The following is a 22,523-nucleotide window of genomic DNA, read 5'->3' on the forward strand; positions in this document are numbered from 1 at the left end:
GGGTTGTAGCTGCGTGGGTAGAGGGTGCAGGGCAGGGCTGAGGCAGAGTGCCGACTGATAGACGTGGGAGATGGAGGAGCAGCTCATTTAGAGACAACCCAGCCCTTATCTTCTCCTCATCAGCCCAGCCTGCATCTGTCAGCATCCCCTGTCCCTCCCCGGACCATTTCTCTTTCCTTTCCAGCTTCATTTCCTTCCCATTGTTTCGTTCCTTTTTTTCTTCCTAATGGCAGCAAGAGAATCAGAACGGACTCTCGATTGAGCTGCTGCATGGAAGTAAAATAAAAGAAGAATGGAAACTTAAAGAGACTGGGTAGAGAATGGCCAGTTCTTCCCATCATTCTGGGTCGTGAGTCACTTTTAGTTTTAGATCCATACCTCAAAAACAAAATCAAATCAGTGCACAAGTGAAACACGTTACGGTTTCAAGGCTGAAGTACTTAGGCAGACTATTCCTGGGAAAGAACCGAGTTTAAGTCAAGTCAAGTGAACGAATGCCGACAGCCTCCATCGAGGCTAAAAATAACAGCCGGAAGAGGCTATGCCACGCCTCAGCAGCAGGCGAATAAATCCGGCTGCCAGGAATATTCCGTGTACCATCAGGGGGGAGGAGAGATGCCAGGCGAGCCAGGGCCTGGGGACTGGCAGCCAACTCTGGCACAAACACAGGCAGACCGGCACCAAGCATGGAAAGCCTGCACCGCAGTCATCCTCAGTGAAGCAGGGCCAGCCCCGTCATCTGCCTGCTGCAAGCCTATCAACTCCAATCAGCCAGCACATCATGGAGATTATTTTAAAACCAATGGAGGGTTTAAGCCTTCAGAAAAATGGGTTTGGCCAAGACAGGCTGAAACATGAGAAGATTATATTACAACTTGTTTTATGAATGAGTTATCTGCTGTATTTCCACACATCAAGGAGCATCACACAGCACGACTTTTTGAGTAATTCTGACGACAGAATTACTCAACTGAACTCAGCCTCCGTCTGTTCCTAATATACCACTGCTCATTTTGTTCTTTACAGCCAGATATTAAAGCTACATTAGACAACTTTGCATTTTAGCAGCTCCAACTGGCAGTTCAACCTTCAGTTCCCAGAAATCATGGAATGTAACGTCATTAAACTGGGACAGATGGCCAAACTTCCGAGTTTGTGCTTACTTAAACGGCCAGTGCACCCAAATCACAATGTATTTTGTCACTTAGACCCTGCAGATGATCTTTGATTCGTATGTTAGTTTGAGTTTGGGTGATTTAGCCTTTTGTCTTTTCATAAACAACTTCCCTGAATGAAATGACGCAATCTGCATTGTCAGGGTTAAGTGAAAAAACATGGTTGCCACACGAATGCCACATTGATGAGAAAAGATAAAGTTTTCTCTGGATGGAGCATTTGCTGCTATCTTTGTCACAGTTTGTGTTTAGATTTAGATTTAGTCTTTTTCTGTGGTTGGTACCTGATACCAGAATCTCACCTGGTCAGATAAACTTCACCTGTCACCACAAACTTAAAAAGGATGGGAAAGTATTCTATTACTGGCAGCAGAGGAGTTTTAACATACTCAGATTTGCGTGAGAGGGCTGCTCACACTTAGCAATTCTGTTTTAATGCAACTTCCCCACTTCTCTAACAGATTGGGGCCACTAGGTCAACAGTGCTCACGAAGCAACAGTGCATTTTGCGTTAAGTGATGAGCTATCAAGTATTCACTGAAGCAAAGAGCAGCAGCCCTTAATCTGAACAGTGAAGGGAGTGTTCACCCCATTCAGGGGTCACTGCAGTGGAACAGCCCATCAGAGAGCCACTTCAAAGGCCTGCCAGAAATATCGATGGGTTTGGAGTGAGGCCGGGAATTTTACTACAGCAATCATTCATTGGGCGCCGCGCACATGAAGGAGGGGAGGGAAAGACATTGAAAACAGTTTGTTGTTTACTCTTCCATATCTTCTCTTTATATTATTACAAAACTTTACACGGACAATTGCTAATCTCCACACTGGAGTGGAACACAGAGGGACAAAACAACAACAAAAAATAAAAAGTATTTCTCATCCAAAAGGCATAAATAATATAAAAGACAAACTTCTTTTACTTTAAAACAGATACATTCATATGAAATATATTTCACTACTACAAAAAATAAATAAGTCTTTGAAGTTTTTGATCTTATGAGAGTCTTCCACCCAGTGGGATATCGTTTCTGTCTTTGAGCAACTTTTCCTTTGCTCTTTGCATTTCCCTCCATCTGGCCTTGCTCAGTCTCTTGTAGTCGCTCTCTTTTCACACTTTGTTCATCTCAGCTCAGTCCATAGAACGTTTAGTGTCCCTGTCACTGTAACATGCAGTGTCTCTGACTCGCCCATCGCTGGTCCTCTTCCTCTGTGACGTTCCCACCACTGTCTCTCGTCCAGTCTTCTCTGTGTGGTTTCTCTAAGCCCTCCACGCTGCAGGAGAGTGCGTTTGTGTGTGGCCTGTGTTCAGACCTCCTGTGGGCTGGGCTGGATCAGCTCGCCTGCCAGGCTGCTGCTTGAGATCCACCCAGGCTTTTTGTCACAGTCCAAGTCTGGCAGGCCAAGACTCTCCCAGCACACCACAGGCCCCTCCATGTCCATGCACTCCAGCTCCTCCTCAGCTGCACACACACACACACACACACAGAGAGAGAGCGAGAGAGAGAGAGAGAGAGAGAGAGAGAGAGAGCGAGAGAGCGAGAGAGCGAGAGAGAGAGAGAGAGACTTTGGTTTTTACTTCATATTAAAAAAGACAAGAACAGATTCTGGAGAGGCCCACAGTATAATTTGTGGTAATGCTGCATAGTTTGTCTGCATACAACATGAGGATTGGTAATGACACAAAAAACTATGAGTAAAGCATGAAGAACAACTGTCAGTGCGATTTTATAAAAGTGTTGAACCATGAACATCTACGTGTTTCTCTGAATTTGTTTTTTAGCTGTAGCGTAAACTAAAAAAACAACAAAAAACGTAAATGTATTAGAATCGTCATACGTGACCTTTGTCCTCTGCATTTCCTTTAACTGTCTAAGCTTAAAGTTACAATAAGCCATGGGGTTGATAAAAAGTAAATCCCTACAGGTTAATGTAAAAGCCATTAGTCACTTTGATCAAAATTGTCTTAATTTATGTTTATCATGAAATACTCCACTGGCCACAGGCCACCATTAAGACACTGCTACAATCCAAATACTAAAAGGTGTTCTTTGCAATGAAAATGTTTGGCATTATTTATTTTTTAAAAGCATTATTGAAGTGTTACTATAACCTTTTTCTTCTGTGATCATATTCCTTTATTATACTAAAAACTTTTACTGCTGACAATAAAAAAAGGCTATTTGTGCCAAGTTGGTTATATTTTATAGCCGAATGATATAACTAATTTGTGTTTTGATTCAAAGATTATCCAAAAAGTACCTGCAATTATAGAAATAAACAGGAAGTGAGAAGTTGTAGTTCTCTGTGTCTGTAGTGAAAAAACACCAAAAGACAATAGGAAGAAAAAGACAAAAGTGTCGGAGGAAAAAAGACTAAATACTAGGAAAGATTTTGTGAGCATTTGGTATAAAAATGTGGCTCACCAGTATTGTCTGCTATACAGTTTTCATTGTTCCCGACCAGACAGCAGGAATGCTGTGAGGGCGAGGACTCCCTGTGCTCGTCTGGCTGGCACCCTGCGTCCGCTCCCTGGTCACCAGTGTGCATGTGGCTGTCGGGGCCGTAGCACTGCGACGACACCTGGCCCAGAGGCACCATCTCCAGACCGTCCTGCTGGCATGGTGCCACGCGATGCATTACAGGCAGAGTGCCATTGGTCTTGTTGTAACATCTGCTCAGAGACAGAGAGAGATGGAAAGAAAAGTGGGACATGTGTTTATAACGGTGCCCGTGCATTGCTGAGTGCTCACCCACGGACAACTCTCAGCTTATTTTGCTTCACACACCGCTCTGGTTCTTCCTCTCTGCAGATATCTGTAGATTTTCCACCAGACACAGAAACCCCTTGCCTTAATACCCCAAACAGTGTACAAAACAATGACAGCTCTTAACACAACGGGAGCACTGTCGCACAGCTGCAAAAAAAAGTGTTTTCAACAGTCCAACCAGAGACAACCAGTCTCACTGCCTCTAAATAACTGGGACACATTGTGGTTTTGCCCTCCGGTGAAGTTCGCAAACCCAGAGAGTTGCACGCAGCCAGCTTCACCATGTTTCACTGAACTCAGCTTCCCTCTATCGGCACACGATTGGATTGTGACCACACCCCCTCTTTTCCCAGCAGCCGGAGGTAAATAAACACAGGGCTCATTAGGTCTGCTGGCTGGGTGCACACAGGGTAAACTGTGATGGTGGGGACCCTTAAGTACATAAACAGGACAAGCAGGAGGGGAAATGTGTGTGTGTGTGTGTGTGTGGGTGTGTGTGTGTGTGTGTGGGTGTGTGTGTGTGTGTGTGTGTGTGTGTTAGCGCTCTTTTACTTAGCGGCATTTTATGAAATACGAGTGTTGAGCGTTTGCTTGCAATATCCATAAGGCTCATCTTCTTCAATTTCAGTTTTTCAAGGTGCTCTTGTGACAAACACAGCTATGAAAGTTTTAATTAAATTATTTTAAATAATCGAGCTGTGGATTATATAAGTAAAAAATTATAAATGATTTAACTACAGAGTGTCCTTGGGCTGTCTTGCAAATTTTCCACAGATCCCATTCTGGGGTTTTGTATTGTTGATTTATTTTCTGATTAATAAACACCAATAAATTCCCAGATTTCTTGAAAAAATAAAACCCGGAAATATATTGTCCCAGATATCCACACAGAGCAAAACATATCACACAATCCTAAATTAAATTCTCTTACCTATTGTTGTTGCAGAGGTTCTGACAGCTCATACAATCAGACGACTCTGTTTGGGGAAGAGCTGTGTACATGCCTCCACCCTGACGAGAGAGCACAAACACCACATTTAGCCAAACCAAACTGCATCTGCAGCTGCTGCTGTAAAATACCTCATTTAAAACTTGAATGTCATGGATATGAATAAGGCTCTAGGGTCTCTCGGTCTGGAGTACTTTGTGGTGCAGCACTCACATTATGGTGGTGGTGGGGGTGCGAGTGCTCGCAGTCGTGGGTGCTGTGGGGCAGGGTGCCATCGTGGCCGTGTGGGTGGCCGTGTGGATGGCCGGGTGAGAACAGACTGCCGGAGCCGTTGAGCAACGCCAAGCCGTTGGGGAGTTTGTGGTGGAGGTGATGGCACCCTTGGGGTAACATGGGACCACTGTGCCCATAGCCACCGTGGATGCCTCCATTGATGCGGCTGGAGCCAGGAAGAGTGGTGTACTCGAGGACATGGCCATTCATCTCTGCTCGCTGGTACAGGTAGTCGGGAGGGTCATACTCTACAGAAGAGAGAGAGAGAGAGACAGAGAGACAGAGAGAGAGGAGGTGATGGAGAGGCAGAACAGTTAGGATAGGGGCAGAGACCAGTATGACAAAAATAATTAATCACAACAAGATAATTATATAATAATCTGTTAATAATTGTTACTTACAGAAACACGGAATTAAGAGGCAAATATTGCTGACAGTGGTCCTATGAAAGAGTTGTTTACTTTTCTTGTTTTGTTGCACACACTTTTTAAATATTTTGGATGGTAAATAAATGTTCCGGTAGTTCACTGCGTTCTCACACAGAAAGTGAGCACCTGTGATTCAATCTGGGCTTTTCCCCAAAATCTATAAGCTACAAAACCCAAACTGTTTACAGACCCAAGCGGTCTGTTAAAGAATCCATCCAACAATGGCAAACACTTTTGCAAGCAATCTGGGATCCATATATGTACTATGAACACTTGGAATATGCTGCACACGCTGTCCTGGAGCCAACTATCTTTAAATATGAGACATGGAGTCAACTCTTTGTATGGGCACGAGTGCAGCAAAGTCATTTTAGCTACAGTAAAACTTTGAGTGAACAAAACACACTATATGATGGATGATTTTGGAACACATCCAAAATCCCACACTGTGAGCAAGAACCATACTTCTTTTATGCAAGCTTTGTCTGTACTCACTGAGCATGTTGTTCTGCTGACGATTCCTCCACAGACACATGGCAATGAAAGCCAGCAGGATGAGCACCATCACTCCCAAAATGCAGCCCACAATCAGGTACAGGAGACCTCCAGGTGGGCTGGGAGGCTCCTGCGGGTGAGGGTAAGGTGGGGTGATGGGGTGCTGGCTGGGCGACCCCGGGGACCGACGTGCTGCAGCAGAGAGGGAGGATGGGTCATGAGGAACAGCTTTTTTACCCGATGGCAACCGAGCAAAATAACAGGACCTAACTATAGAATGCAAACCTTTGTTGTTGCTCTCGTAAAACTCAGTACATTTATGTTGTGTAATTATGCCCATTGTACCCGCCATTAAAGTTACAGCCTTCGCAGGAACATGCCTGGACTTCTGATTAAGTGGAGGTTTGGTTGACGCACGAGCCCTTATTGTGCAGTACAGCTTGTGTTTACTTACCTTTGGTCTCACAGATCATGACGTTGCTGTATTCGCTCTCTCCCCCATCATTAAAGCACTGCATCTTGATATCGTAGGAGGTCTCTGGCTGGAGATGTCCAATCATGTGCCAGTGTTTTACACCTGAGAAGGCAGAAGAGAGGGAGATGAAAAAAAAAAAAAATGAGGGGGACAAAGGTGAGAAATCACTTCCTCCATGAGCCGGCAGTGACTCGCATTGCTCCAAATCCCTCCTTCTCTTCATGTCTCACACCTCAGGTCATGTTCTTTCATGCTCGCTCTGTCATTCACCCCCTTCTCTCTCTTTGCTTCAGCCCCTGTCAGTCCCACCAGGGCCCAGACAGTTGCTTTACTCTAGATGAGCTCCATATATGGCAGCGTCATGTTTGTCCTGGCTTGCCTCCAGTATTCACACACACACACACACACACACACACACACACACACACACACACACACACACACACACACACACACACACACACACACACACACACACACACACACACACACACACACACACACACACACACACACTTTGGAATCACAGGTGAGACGCCAATGACCAACATGGAAATGCTACATTTCAAACAAATGAGGCAGAAATAAGGTGCTGTTCTTGGTTTAATATGAAGTATAATAATTTTAACTGTCGCAAGTGGGGAACAATAAAAAAAAAAAGTAAGCTGCTGCGGAAGCTAAATCCACTTTGTGCTGTAAATCAGACTCAATACAGACGTTTAATACACAAATAAACACCAGTTTCTGCTCAGTAACAGATTTTACGTAATCATTTTTAAACAGGACACATGAAAGATTATCTGATAGGAAAGTGACTACTGCAGGCATTTAAAGCAAGGTACTGAACCTGAGCACCTTTTGAGGGCCGAGCGAAATGTGACAGAAGTACTGAGAATTAAACTGCTGGGTACGGGTCAGATAAAAGTTGGCATTGAGTGGTTTGTCAGATTATTAGTTTTGGCAAAGTTTTTGAACAAAAAAGGTAGTTATGTAGATAAATATGTTTTTATTTCTCAAAGTATGTAAGTACTGAAAGTATCATATCAAAAGGTGATACTACTGATACTACTAAAAAAATTAACACAGAATTAGTGATTTGCAGGTAAAAACACATCTGGACATGAAAAAAACAACCCTGATGAAAAGAAATGGTGCGGTGTATGCTTTGTGTCTACCACAGTGTCTTTTTTTGATGCTGGAGGTGTTAACAAAGTTAAATGATAGGTGCAGGTAAGGAGCACGGAGGTGCAGAAGGGCTCACTTTAAGAGAAGCCTGATCCCAGCAGCCATAGCTGCCCTAAACAGCAGGCCCCGCTGAATGGACCCGAGTGTGTACTGTTGTCTGTCATTGTGTGCCGTCGTTATTGTGCTGTTCTATGTATTGCTGTCTGACATGTACAGTGCTGTGGAGACGAGTTTCCCCTTAGAGACAATTAAAATCTACAATCTAAATGTTAAATCTTACAAAGTGGCTTTGACAGTGTGGCTTGTTGAAAAGTTTGTAGATGTCATTAGATGTATACATCTAAATAATTAGATATAATGTGGAAGCGGTCATAACTACACATGAAAATACACTGAAGTCCTGTGGTAAACGGTAGTGGTGAAACGGACCACTGTTGATCCGTGATCTGTACGGATATCCCATCGCGGTTCAGCACGCATGTGAACCGCTGATTACACAGTTTAACGTTAACCATCGCAGTGTAGTAAGTAAAGTTTTACTGCGATCGTCATCCACCAAGATTCAGTTTTTATGAAGAACAAAAACACTATAGATGACTATAGCAAAGTAAAAGGATAGGAGGTGGGCGGAGTGAAAGGATGTCCCTCCTTCCTTTTCTGTACCAGGCTCCACTGTTAGCACTCCACCCAGCAACCTGAGGCCCTCTTCTGTGGCCGGGCTCATATTTCAGCTCTGGCAACCATTTATTAAAAACAGATTTTAGAAAGCCCTGCTGCCCAGGGATAGCACTCTCTATGAATCAAACAGCAGAAATGCCCCTCTTCACTACACCCCGCTCTTGACAGTGAGTATCCATTACCCTCCCAACTCCCAGTTTATCTGCAGAGCGTGAGCTCAACATCCGGGACAGGACAGGGCTGTCGACAAACAATCTACACCAGCTACACACTCAAATCTGCAGTCGAAAAGCAGACACGCAAACATTAAAATGCGCATTTCCACTCACCTTCCACCATATCTCTTTTGTAGTCGCTGTCATTGTCACTGTCCGTGGGCCGGTAGTAAATGTAGAAGCCTTGGATTGGAGTGTTGTTGTTACTCGAGGGGCTATACTGGATGGGGATGGAAAAAAAGATTACATTAGACTACAGCAATCTGGTGAGCAATTATTATACAAAGAGAGGAAATTTTCCGGCAACTAATGGCGGGGCTTGTTATCAGCAGATGTACAGGACTGCAAGCAAGATTGTGATTGCACTTTCTACCTAAAGTTCAGGAAATAATGAGACTGTCTGAGTTTAAGTAAATGTGGGGAAATATCTGCAGCCCGAACTGCGGTGAGGAGGAGAAACACATTTTTAGAGAGCAGAATCACAGCGTAGACGGACGGGGCCTCTTAATCTCTGTTAGAGCAGAGCTCTAATCAGCACAGCCGCTCGATTAAAGGTCTGATTGAGAACCACCAGCAGCTCAAACACAGGTGAGCCAGCTGGAAAAGACACTAAAGGACATTAATAAGGTTTTAAATAAAACAACAGCTTATACAAATCTGCTCTTTACCAACAACCACTTTACTACATCCAAAACTACTACAAGTATGGTTATTCCAAGTTGAACCATGACAAGTTTGACTGTTTTATCTCTTCCAAACAAGTTTGTATCAAATCTGTTCCGCTCGTGTTTCTTGTCCCGTCTCACTCCTTTTTAGCATTTTCCCCCCCGGATATCAGAAATGAACTTGGTGAGTAAGATTTAATGTACATATCACTGATAGGAATTATGACCCAGAACTACAACTTCTTGCACCAGTCCTATGGATGTTGTATGTCAGTGGTGTACTCACAGTCCAGCGCAGCATGATCTGTGTGTCACTGATGGCGTCTGTGGATGAGATGTGAGGTCCGACCACAGGACGGTCTGCGATACGCGGCCTTGCTTGTGGCACCTGGTACGGCTTCGAGGGAATGCTGTGAGGACTCTCGCCGTACATGTTCATGGCTACGACGCGAAACTTGTAGGAGGAACCTGAGAGAGAAAAACAATGATAGGGGCAATGTCACAGTGCAGTGGTGCTGAGCGATGACTTTTCATCCTGTGGCATCGATCAATAAATTATATCCAGCCATGGTGATACACAATTCTGCTGTCTTTGTTGATTAATTTTAGCCTCATCACTTAAGTTTAGAGGCGCTGAATCTTTTCTCATGGTAGAAAGGTATTTTTATTAAACACCCCATCTATTGTATTACATTATAGCTTTATTTCATATGTTCTGTACTTTTAACACAGTCATAGCCAGGCTGCAAAAACAATATTATCGTTTATTATATTATCAAAAACAATGATTGCATGCTTAATAGTTGGGCCTATATAGTGCAGTTGCAGTCAGAACGGGAACCAGACAACGTATAACTGCATAGTATCTTAATTACTTAAAATATAAATTACTAAACCTTTTTTTAAATAATTTTGGCAAATAAAAGCTTGACAGCTTGGCAACCATTTTTGAAAGTAAAGTGCTGAGCCTTGCATATAGCAGCACATGATGATTTTAGATGAAGAAACCCTTATCTGGGCAGAGGAATCATGTCATGCTTCACTGGACTGTAGAGAAACCTTTGGAACCACGTGAAAGCTCACCAGGCTCCAGATTGCGAACTTCCACAGACAGCTTGAGAGGCGAGATGTTATCCGCAGCCACAACCCACTCTGCGCTGCGGCCGCGTCTGTACTCCACACGGAAAGCTGTGACCGGAGACCCGCCATTGGCTCTCGGGATCCAGGTGACATACACCGAACTTTCAGTGGCCATGGAGATGGTGGGGCGGTCGGGGGCCTCGGGTACTGGGAGAGAAACAAATGAGGAATAACCCTTTGAGTCGTGCAAACTTCTGTGAATCCAATGGCAGGCGTCATGACTGCATCCCAACTCATGTGAGGATGGAACAAGTTCACAGAGAAAGAAAAAAAAAAAAAAGACGGCATGACGTGGAGGAATGTGTACTTACTGCCTGGGCTCTTAGCCACAAAGTTAGAGAGGGCAGGAAAGAGTAAGAGAGAGAGAGTAAGAGAGTGAGAGTGAGAGTGAGAGAGAGAGAGAAAGAGAAAGAGAAAGAGAGAGAGAGAGAGAGAGGATTAGTGAAAAGACCAATCTGAGGTACTGCTTGTAATGCCAGTAAACATGCACATGAACACAGATCTGACCAAAAAGCCGTGTGCAATCTCACAGCTTTCTGCTTACAGCATCTTTCATTCAAAGAGTCATTACAGGGTGTCAACTATCGTGTCACTGTTTGTACTCCAAGGCACAAAGAAACAAAGCAGACCACATCTGAACATTAAACCCTGAGGTCTCTTCAACACGGTCCGGTCATGAACTCCACAATAACCTACACGTTAGAAAGGCCCGTAACTTCCTCAGAAACATCCCACGATCATTGTCTGAATAGGACTTCGCAGACCTACCTCTGTCGTGTATGACGACACCAAAGTGTGTGTTGGTGGTTTTGTCCTCTGGAGCTTTAGGGGGCATCGAGATGACGGGAGGCTTGGACGGATTCTTGTTGGAGGTGGTGGTCTTCTCTGAGAGAGGAGGAAGAAAAGCGGGTAAGAAAAACAAGGTCCAACAAGTCTTCAGGGCTATCAGTTCCACCAAAAGCACGTGGAGCTGAACTTTCCTCCTGGTTTCCGGAGCTGTTTTTTTTTTTTATTTATTTATTTATTTTTTATTAAATCAGGGTGGGTTTCAGGTTTCCACTCGAAAACGCTGCAGTTACGCTTAGCTGTGTTGTGGCTCGGACAAGTGTGCGATGTGAATGCATATTCAGTTCAACACCTTTCAGGAACAGAAGCATTGTGCTAATTGCAATTAATTAATTTTAAAGTAAAGAACAATAATTTTGTAGTTTATACATTTCTAAACATGGCCATAGCGATCACTGGCAATACCAAGATCATGTCCTCATTATTGCTTTTGGATATTTGAGGTTTCATTTTTATATATTTAAGGTTTTCATATTTATACATGTGTATTTTAGGTTTTTAGTTTCATACATTTGGTGGCATTTAAAGGCTGATTTGGATTTTTTTGATTTTTGATTTTACTGTAGGCAAACATATAAAAACATTATATTTAGATTCATTATTGCACAGAAAATACAGTTGAATGAATAAATGCCATTTAGACCAAAAGAAATGACCTGATTGAGGATACGTCAGATGTTTCTTAGCGAGGTGGCGTTGTTCTGGTGCGTTCTGGATCTGGACACAAGAGTCTGGTTTTGGACTGGTTGGTATTTTCTTGGTCCAAGACCATTTTGTAAAGGAACCAGCCTTAGGATGCAATCATATCTGTGGTTTCTGGCAGTAGTTTACATATTTCTGACCAGGGGACATTTTGTCAACCCTGCTGTGGTACAGCATTATTATTTTTGGAACATTTGCGGTTGTTCTTGTTTCTATTTGTCTCAAAAACACAACAAACTTTCTTGAAGTCATTCATTATGATTATGATACTGATCATTATGATTGTACTGAGGATTACGATTGGACAAGGTGGTGAAGGTAGTAATTTAAAGGAATAATCCACCCTCGGATACAGTATATGGTTGTGTATAATACATTTTTAAATCATCCAGCAGTCATTTAGTAACAAAGTGTCATCATCTTATATTTTGGTGTATTCACTTATCCTCAACCTGTCTCATCTGCTTCTACTTCAGTTATTAACATTCCTCAGTCCACAGAAACTATAAACCATTTTCATTTTGCCAGGTGCTCGAGCCAAAAGTTAGCTTTGTTGAAAATACTTTATTGTGCTTTCTCTTCAGAGATTGTATGGTTTTCTCTGAAGGTAGAAACACAAATATCACCCCAAAAGCTACACTATATTCTCTTACACCCCTAACTCGAATAGGCAATGTGCTCTGCATATTGTTTTTTTATTCTGATGAGACTGCTATCGCTCAAGAATGAAATGCATGTTTCTGCTTTGCCTCTATTAAATTTCATCCTGAATGTCTGTTTAATATCTGTACAAAATCTGGAGGTCAGACACAACCAGATGCTCTTAAACTCAGAAGAGATGACACCAAAACCTGACATTTACTGTTGATGTTTTAGGCAGCTGAAAGTTTTCCTCTTTCTATCGTAGCTGTGTTGTAAAAGTGGTGAAGTCGAGTCCAGTGGTCAGTTATTCCCATGAATACCACAAGAAACACTTAACAGCCTAACACACACTGGCATTGAAGTTACATTGCTATTAACAGTTGTTTCAAACAGTGTTTGAGTATTTATTTTTTTGTTGAGAGCCCGTGGTTAGACTGACCCTTGCCGGTGCGGAAGGTGAGCATGGCTGGCTGGCCCTCGCCTGATGAACTTCGAGCAACCATCAGCACCTCGTAGAGACTGGAGGCCTCTAGCTCTGACAGCCGCAGGGTCTTCTCACTGCCAGGGACACGAACTGTATGCCAACTCCCCACCACTGTTCCCATTTCATCGACCTGACGCACACACAGATACGGACAGAAGGCCACACACACACACACGACTAAAAATCACAGAGGGAAAAACAAAATCATCTGCAGGTCTACAGTCTTCTCTTTCCGAGCCTAAATAACGACAGGGAACGGCTTCAGAAGCAATCCCTGGGAGAATTATGTCACAATTTCCTACTTCAGCAGAACTGATTCCTGCTGCCAACAAAGTCTTAACTTGTATCGCTGCAGTTTTATAGTCAGCAGTGATCTTTTCACTGAAGAAAACAAGATTTTAAACAGGAAATAAGCAACCTTTCAGTCAGTTGGCCCTACCCTCTTTATTTAATATACATTACATTCCACCATTCTCAGTTGGTTTAGGCAAACCACTTCAGAAAAAGGTTGAATGTTTGTGGTAAAAGTAAAATCAGTTTTTAAGACAATAGCAAGAAAGAAGTGAAACATGGCAGCGTGTCTTTTTCCGCTCACCTTACGGTATTTGACAAAATAGGCGTTGATTTGACTCCCTCGATCCCGCCCCGCCCTCCACTCCAGGTCGTACATGTCGGGCTTGTGAGTCTGAGGCGGACTGATGATGATCGGCGCCTCTGGAGTAGGACGGCCGCTATTCCTGTCAGCCGGCAGGTTGATCGTGTCGCCTTCTTCTTCGGTAAGGAAGCGCTCGTGGCCCTCGTCGCTCTGCATGGGGTGGAGTGACGGTGAAGCCTCCAGCGGCACACCAGCAGTGGAGCCCAGCTGTGGATCTGTCAGGGAGAGAAATCAAGGATTATTAAAATATAACAGGAGTTTGGTCTGATACACAAAACTTTTAACAAAGCTGGAATAAAAACTGTGACACAGGTCCTTGTTTAGTCCTCCTTGAATGGAAATGGAGTGCAAAAAAAAGGTTTCACCAGGTTGTAAGACTTGTTTTGTCACTTATTATTTATGTTTCTTGACTGTTCCAGTACTTGCTTTTATCTTTTATTACTAGGTTTATTGTTATGCACTAGAACGAGGCAGATTCCTTGTACGAGAAAACCTATTTGGCAACAAATCTGATTCTGATTTCTTATCAATTTTTCAGCTCTAAAATGAAATATATTGTGCCATAATATATTCACCTTCACGGTGATAAAGCAGCATGTAATGAAAGCTGAAGCACGGCAACAAGGTTACTCAGTCAGTGACTAACGCAGGTGGCCCTACATGTCCACAGAGGACAACCAGTGCAGGAAAGTTTTGCGTTTGGAACAAGTCGTTTAATCTACATAAAATAACAAGAAACACCTGGAATCTCTGCAGCACTACATAATCATGCGTTGTTTGTTTTCTTCATTAAATCTTCGCCAGAGTGGTCCACCTGGGCGAATCATGCAAGCTGGGAGCCTTATTATGGCTGACACCGGTTTGGCAGAGCCCAGGTGCAATTTTTCACAGGCATTTGGAGGACACTGACCACAACCAACAAGAACACTCTGAGCCACACCACTGAGGTCAAAGAGCACCATAGTTGCCTTAGCAAGTGAGAAAGGAGGTTAAAGCAGCGAGGTTTGCCACCAGGGCACAATGTAGGGTCCAGTTTTGGGCTGTTTTGTGTGAGGCACTGCCGGTTCTCTTTGTAAAACAAACAGGCCCGGAGGTAACAGTAGACCTGATCCTGGGACTGTGGCCAGCTGCCACACATTCCATACGCCAACCATTAAAATACTGGAGAGAATCAGACCCCAGCACTACAGCCAGTCCAACGCACTCTCCTGCTCGTTCCCTCCCTCTGCCCTCACCACAACTCTGACTCATAGCTTAGCCACAGGCGGGGCTCCTCCTCCAAAACGCTGATACAGGAGGAGGCAATTAAGGCCACGGCATCCTCACCATTCTCATGGAAGGGAGTGATATCTTGAGTGAGTGCTGCTGCACCTGGAGAGAGATACGCTGCCAGGTCCTTCCCGGATAAACGTCAGTCCATTAGAGATGAACACCTGGGAGAAAATGTGATAGTAAATCACGGAGGATTACCAGCAGAGACGAGAGCCTCAGTTTGGACAGAGCTCGGCTGGATGGAGGACGAGTGAATGTACTTTTTGTATATTTCTAACTGACTGCCTGGACCTCATGATGTGGTGAGGAGGTGGTAGGTGTGATTAGGGCTGCAACTAATGATTATTTTCATTGACAATTTATGGTTAATAATTTGGGTTAGAAAATGTCACAAAATTGTTTTGTTTTTTAAAAGTCTTCAAAATTGCATATTTCGCCAGACCAGCAGTCCAAAACCCCAAAATATTCAATGAGAAACAATATGTATAACGATGTGTAAAAAAATAAAAAATGTGGTCATTCAAAACATATTAATGGATGATCAAAATTGTGCTTAATACATTTTCTATCAATCAAGTGATCAAATTAGATGGGCTGTAGATGGGCTGCTGGCTTTGACATGTGGGAGCAGGGAGGAAACAGCCAATCGCATGAAAGAACAAGGACGCCACATCTCCCCTGTGGTGCATCCCACTTAACGGATGAAAGCGGGGGGTCGTCATGGTGATGGAAACAACGACGCCAAACAGAAAACCCAATATATTTCGGATTGCTCTCTGTGATGAGATACTAACAATAACACACTACCCACATCAATGATATTGTTTACTTTGAATGCAAAGGGCATTAGATAAGCACCTGGTACCTACAAAGCAAACTGAACTCGGAGGAGGCAGTGTACGCCTCTGCTGGGCGTACGCGACTTATCAGTTTTATATTTTGTGTACATCTGCAGCACAAGATATTAACTCTCATTCTTCTTCCCGTAGTCTGTACATGGGGAGCAAATGTTTTGCAGTCAATCCAGAACGGGGGCCTGGCGTAGAGCGAGCGGCTGGGGAGCGAGAAGAGGGGAGGCTTGGGAGAGAGCGGTGGTGGAGGAGGAGGAGGAGGGGGGGGAGTGTTGTGATGTGTTAATAAATAAAAGGCAGTTGTGTATGATGTTGACAGCTGGGTGGTCTGGTCCTCGTCATAACCCTCCACAGCTACTCCTTACATTCCAGTGTCCGGGGGCTTATCCCCGACGGCGTGCACAAAGCTCACTCTCACGCTCAAGCACAGTTCAAGGCTCAGGAGGAGGGCGGCCTTGGCTAAGCCTCTCCTACCAGCCCTCAGAGACACACACATATTCACACTCAAAGAGCAAGGACTCCCTGCAGATACTGTATGTGCAGGCACACAGAGATCCCGCCTGGTGTGATGCTTTAACCCTTTCCAAACTATTTTTTGAAACAATTTTACAATTAATTGGCGATTCTCAAAAGGCTCTCCTTTGTATCTGTAAACTCTCTGAGCTCAGCGAGGCCTCCAGTGTCAGCGTACAAACTCACGTTGTTGAGTTAGTCATGATCTTACCGTTCAGTGGCAATGAGGAACTGGATCAAGTTTAGGGTAATGTTGGGAACGGTAGGGTTGAATGACTTTTTTGATTATGGTTAAACTAATTTATCAATAAAAAAAGCGAAACATTCTCTGCTCCCTGCAAATTAAATGTGAGGCTTTGTTTGGATTTTCTGTGTGATCATTGTAATTTGCATATCTTTTGGTTTTTGTCAGATGAAACAGGCAATTAGAAGATGTGCCCTTTGGCTTTGCACATGTGCTTTGCACATATTTTCTATCAACTGATTAATCGTTGATGAATGACATTTTTGACAGATTATTCAACAGTGGGTTCAAGGCATTCAGCGGGTTAAAAGATGTATTCATCACTAATAAAGCTGAGTTGAGATAGCTCCAACTTAAAGCCAAGTACCAGATTAGTTTAAGATGACTGATCCATACCCGATTGCGTCGTAAGGATTCCAGATGACTGTGCCGAGCCAATCCCGTTGTCCAGCAGACACTGAAACAAGCCCTCATCCTGTGATGTCACGTCTGTAATAACAAGTGAGGATCCAGAGATCTGGAAGCGGCGCGATGGGGTGATGGGGTTGGCGTTGAACAGCCAGGTGATGTTTGGGGAAGGGCTTCCTGTCGCTACGCAGGTAAAACGAGTGGAGGAGCCATGAGAGACGAGCTGGTTGGTCAGGCCCTCTGCGATCGACATGGGCTCTGTGGAGGAGAGGAAGATTAACATCACCATGGGGTCTGCTGCAAACATCCCCACACCGCCAAACCCCTTTCTTGCATTTTTCTCACCAAGAACATTCACAGTATAGTTAGCACTGGTCACCGTCTGTGACTGCTTGGTCTCAGCAGCACAGGCGTAACTCCCTTCATCACTCCTCGTCACCGCAACAAAGGCCAGGTTGTTGTGCTGTCGGTGAGAAGGCCCCGGTGTGACCTCCTTACCGTTCTTAAACCATTTAGCTGCTGGCGCAGGACTACCAGACACGATGCACTCCAACGTCAGCGGCTGTGACTGCTGCACCGAAACAGTCCTTGGGGCGGTGGGGTAGACTATCCTCACTGAGGGGGAAGAGTCCGAATCTAAACAAACAAATGAACCACGTAAGCAGACGATAAGAGAACACACAGCTGAGATAGGAGAACTTCTGAATCTTAAATATATGTGATTAGCCTTACGTTTCACTGAGAGCTTGGTACCGTGAGACTGCATGACGGTTTCCCCAGTAAGAGGGTTGAATGCACCACATTTGTACATGCCCTGGTGCTGGTCTGAAACAGAGATAATCTGGAGGTTTCCAGATGGAAGCACTAAATAGTCATCTAAAAAGAGAAGGACACAACAGCATAAGTGATGGCACAGAGAACTTCCACAATATCAAGGTATAGTGTGAGCACTTCATCATGAGCAGGTGAACAATTTCTTCAATCATTCAATCATAGTACATGGTGACATTTATGGTGATATTAATAGTAAAGTAGTACATTTTCTAGAAATTCAATAGAGAAATCATTCATAGGTAAACAAATAACGTCTTTTTTTCCAAATTCTATGGAAAAAAAACCCAGATAAATCATAAAACATCATTACATGGATGCAAGAATAATCTGCTATTTGGTTTTCAACATTTCTAATACAACCAGAAATGACAAACCTGTTGACACGTCTATCCGCTCCCCTCGTACTCTTAGTCTAGGAAGGGCTGGAGGGACGCTGTGCGGTAGAGGACACTCTATAAGAACAGAGCTGCCTTCCTGCACCGACAACGACCGCCGTCGGCCATCTTCATATTCTGATATTTCTGCAGTGACAGAGAAGAAGTTAAACTCAATTTCCGTGCAGAACATTGGACATTTAACATGAGCCGACTATCAGCGCAGTCAAGCACAAAGGCAACCAGCGCTACTTGAGCTGAGCTGTTTGTGTTGGATCACTTGCTTTGTTTATTGTTGCAGTCAGCGATTCTATTCATGTCTGATACAGTTCCAAATCAGGGTCAACCCCTTAGTGTAGTGTCCAACAGCAAGCGGCATCCCAGCGGGAACATAACACACTACACAGGAAAGCCCAAGGCTCATTAAGGATACCGGTCAAGAGGCATTTGGAAGGGTGCCCGAGTAAAAACTCCTACAGCTTCCTTCCCCTCCGCCACTCAGCAGCAGGCAGCCGAGGACAGGCATTCTTTATAAGTGTTCAACACTCACAAAATGGCCTTCCTTTTTCTCAAGGCAACTTCCTCTTTTTTTCTTCCCCTCTGCTTTGAAGTGAGTAGAAGTATGCACAAAAGGGTAATTCTCTGTATCCGTACCTGCTATTGCCACACGCGCGTGGCGGCTTGCGATAGCCGGCCCATTGGCTAAGCGTGCCACACACTGATAGACGCCCACGTGGCTGGGCTTAAGGGAGGGGATGGTGAGGGAGCCCTCGTGGATCTCCACGCCAGGCAGGGTGTCCTCGTCCAGGGGACGGCCTCTGAAGCGCCAGGAAACCGCCGCTGACGGAGGACTCACCAAGCAGAGCAGACGAGCAACAGAGCCTTGACCCTGAACCAAGGAGGGAGGCTCAGAGCGGAAAGAGGGATATTGAGCTGGTGAGGAGACAAAACCTTCAGTCAGTCATTTTGCTATAGGTGCTTGGTTACCCTAAATTAACATATGCAGATATTTTTTTCCCACCAAAAACAATACGGTGACGGTGCAAGTATCTGCATGACATTGGGGCTAAGTGAGAAATACATCGAAGCCATGGAGTATTTCGTAGATAGCTTTTACAAAAAATAATCGAGAGAGAACTGACTCTTATTGTTGTGTTGCTTTTGCCATAACTCTAAAATATCTATTATCAGTGAAAACCATGTGGCTAAAGCTGACGTCTTCATCCTTTTTAGTGATTAAGTTTGACTTTCAGGAGGCGCCTGCTCTTGTTTTGCCTGCTGTGATGGTTATCGTGCTATCTGCTGCTTCTTTAGCATTCTGGTGTACGACAGTATAGACCCAACACCAAAGGCCAGATGTATAAATGCACAAAAAAACAAGCGTACGCCCTTTCCCCACACATGAACTGGTATTTATAAAGGAAGGATGTGGAGTGAGAATGTGCTCACTTCAGGCAAACTTCAGGCCAGGCGTGTACATGGTTTAAGCCGTGATAGCTGCGGGTGAAATGAAGGAGGACATTGAAGTTGAGAGACGGGTAACATTGTTTTAAGGTTGTGTGACAGTTTCAATGATTCTGCTTTAAATTTCCAGGTGCATGGTGCATTCATAAACTTAACTTTTAATTATTTATGATGAACCCCTGCAAATTATCTTTTCATTTGATCCTGAATTGTGAAGCACTTTGTAAAGTCTTACAACATCAACAGCGAAATATCCTTCTGATGTTTAACAATGATGATGATTGAGAGTTTCCTGCATTGATGGTCTGCATACACGCGATGAATTTGTGGTATGCACGATACAAACAGCCACAGCGGTGCAGAACGACAGCTATTGGAGAACCTCACTGATGCATCACAGTGAAGTTGAAGGTCTTTGCTGTATTTTTTCATTCACAGGCCTTGTGAATAGGCACAAGTAGGGCTGGGGGATAATTCAATGTGATCATTTATCGTCTTTCAATGGAATCATGTTGTGAGAAAATCATATATCGAGATATCGTGATACACAATTACGCCATCTAAATTGATAATAATTGTTAATAAGTATTAATAAGAAGCATTTTAAGGGAATGATTTGAAGATCATGTTTTGTTTTTACATCACAATTAACATTATCACTCAGTTCAATGGGACTTACAAACGGTGTGTATATGGAGAGATTTCTTTTCTTCTCTAATTTCACTTGAAACTTATGATCTTTCATTTTGCAATTAAGTTCTTAATTAAATGAGAAAATACTCTTGATTACTTTTAAAATACTTTTCATTTGTCAAGTACTTCACACAGGGGTTAAGAACAATAGGCTTTACTATGTGATTATTTTATATAGACTATTTATTGAATTATTGAATTACCAGAAAACATGCTGTATTGGGATAAATATCGTTATCGAGATATGAAATTACCTATATTGTGATAGAAGATTTAGGCCATGTCGCCCAGCTCTAGGCACAATACATATACAGGGTATTTCTACAGGCATTTGTACTGTGTGGAAACAAGGCTCGTTTACGTGCGTTAGAAAAGAGAATCAGGCATACATGTAGCTTCATAAATCTGGCATAAACTTTGTGTGACTCTACAAAGAGTTTTTGCATGTAACCAGATATGTTTTGAAACAAAAAGAGGATCAAAATGACCACTTTAAAGCTGCAATAATTGAATTTTTGGCCACATGGGAGCAGGAAACTTAAAAAACACAACCATTTGCTCCATTGTTACTATAAACATAATGGTTTGTAGTATGAGCGAACCAGTTTTTTAAAGGGGATCACACCACATCCATCCATATTAAGCTGAAAGTAAGAACACCAACTTACACGAGCAGCCGATAAGCAGGGACTGGCTGAGACACAGCACAGTGGACAGGAGGACCCTTAGGCCACTGTCCATGGTGCACTTTGACCCCTGCCAGCAGCCGTGTTGCCCAACGCACACGCCCTCGTCTGTTCAGCAAACCTGCAACACACAGAAGAGAGGAGAAACACATCAAACCAGAGCTCTGCATGGAAACGTGACAGCATCGGCATGAACAAAAGAAGAGGTGAGACAGAAATAAACGACATAACAAGCTGGAGGAGGATTTCAGAGGTGGATCTGAGCAGGGGGGGGGGGGGGGGGGGGGGGGAATCTATTAGGTTCCAAATGAATCCTGTACGACAATCCTTCTAATCTTCACGACACATCCTCTTTACACACTCCTTGATCTCCACCTCCCACCCTCTCCTCTGACCCCTGTTCTCACCCACATCAGTGTCTCCACGGAGGCTGGAATGTCCAGTCTCTTTGCCCCCTGCCTCTCTCTCCCACTGGGCCGCTGAGATCTCCCGCTAATGGAGTGGCCGTGGAGAGACTGTCGCCTCACTCTTAATATCACTCTTGTCACACTGTGTTGCTTCCTCATAGGTTCACTGTAGCCTGAAGTGCAGGCCCAGACACACTGGAGGGCACGTAATTAGGAGCATTCCTCTATCCTTTTCAACCCGACCCCCTCCGACAGCGGCACCTCCTCCTCTTTTTTCTAAGAGTAATCCGGGCAAGCTTTGATCCCAGGTTCCTGGTTGGTTACCAGGGTTTGAGCCTGAGGCCGGAGGAACAATGGCTGTCCAGCTGTGATATTCACACTGGCGCGGTGGCTCGCAGACGTATAGCGGAAGGGCCGACCTGGGCTGAAGGGTTGGGTCAAATTAAAAGGATGATGTCTGGGGGGGATCGGTGAAGCTGAACAGGTCTCCAACCTTCATTCTGTAACATAAACATTGTTTCATCTGCTCGACGCTCAAGCAGGTCAATTTGTTTAGCCTCCTGTCAAGGCTGCAGTACGGCTCGGAAACACCAGTAGGTAACAGTTTTGAGTAGGGCTGCAATGAACGATTATTTTCAATCTCCATTAATCTGTTAATCGGTTGATTCATTCTCTGTCAAGAAACGGATCAAATTGCCAATCTAGAACAAGCAAAGGTTCTGCTTGATAAACGGTGTGAACACTTATTAATCTATCATAAATATTGTCAATTGATTTTCTATAGATTGTCTGTTCCTCTATGATCTCACCAATGAGACACATATGCTTTATCCATGTTCTCATTGTCACCCTCTTCATCTCTCTCTCTCTCTCTCTCTCTGAGAGGAGGAGGATGAGGAGAGAAGAGGCAGGAAATAATAAACCCTCCCAGCTCCTGGCTCACGCCCCCTTCTCACCCTGAGGTCAAAGGTCAGGGAGCAAAGAGAGAGGGTGGACCAGCGG

General features: G+C 44.0%; 1 protein-coding gene across 1 annotated transcript; it reads right to left on the bottom strand.

Annotated features, from left to right (window-relative positions):
* Positions 1 to 1,971: 1,971 nt before the first annotated feature.
* On the bottom strand, positions 1,972 to 21,169 carry cdon (cell adhesion associated, oncogene regulated). Its single transcript, XM_076100439.1, has 18 exons — positions 21,097 to 21,169; positions 18,926 to 19,204; positions 18,272 to 18,418; positions 17,796 to 17,939; positions 17,409 to 17,699; positions 17,052 to 17,321; positions 13,716 to 13,990; positions 13,076 to 13,250; positions 11,215 to 11,331; positions 10,390 to 10,593; positions 9,593 to 9,774; positions 8,756 to 8,861; positions 6,543 to 6,665; positions 6,089 to 6,280; positions 5,106 to 5,413; positions 4,875 to 4,954; positions 3,599 to 3,846; positions 1,972 to 2,635 (listed from the first exon to the last, which is right to left on the bottom strand). Exons 1-18 carry the CDS (start codon positions 21,167 to 21,169, stop codon positions 2,481 to 2,483), a joined length of 3,369 nt encoding a protein of 1,122 aa, XP_075956554.1. The 3' UTR covers positions 1,972 to 2,480.
* Between the last annotated feature and the right edge of the window lie 1,354 nt (positions 21,170 to 22,523).

This window comes from Anarhichas minor, unplaced genomic scaffold, assembly GCF_050575085.1.
Source record: "Anarhichas minor isolate MPS153535 unplaced genomic scaffold, ASM5057508v1 ptg000026l, whole genome shotgun sequence".
NCBI classification, from domain to species: domain Eukaryota; kingdom Metazoa; phylum Chordata; class Actinopteri; order Perciformes; family Anarhichadidae; genus Anarhichas; species Anarhichas minor.

Bases quoted from the DNA above. Each gene is read 5' to 3' on its own strand.
- cdon (XM_076100439.1), bottom strand. From the start codon at position 21,169: ATGGACAGTGGCCTAAGGGTCCTCCTGTCCACTGTGCTGTGTCTCAGC. The intron at 5,414-6,088 runs GTGAGTACAGAC...TCTCTTCTGTAG, and splicing joins TCAGCAGAACAACATGCTCA to AGTATGACCCTCCCGACTAC. The intron at 3,847-4,874 runs GTAAGAGAATTT...GTCTCTGAGCAG, and splicing joins AACCTCTGCAACAACAATAG to ATGTTACAACAAGACCAATG.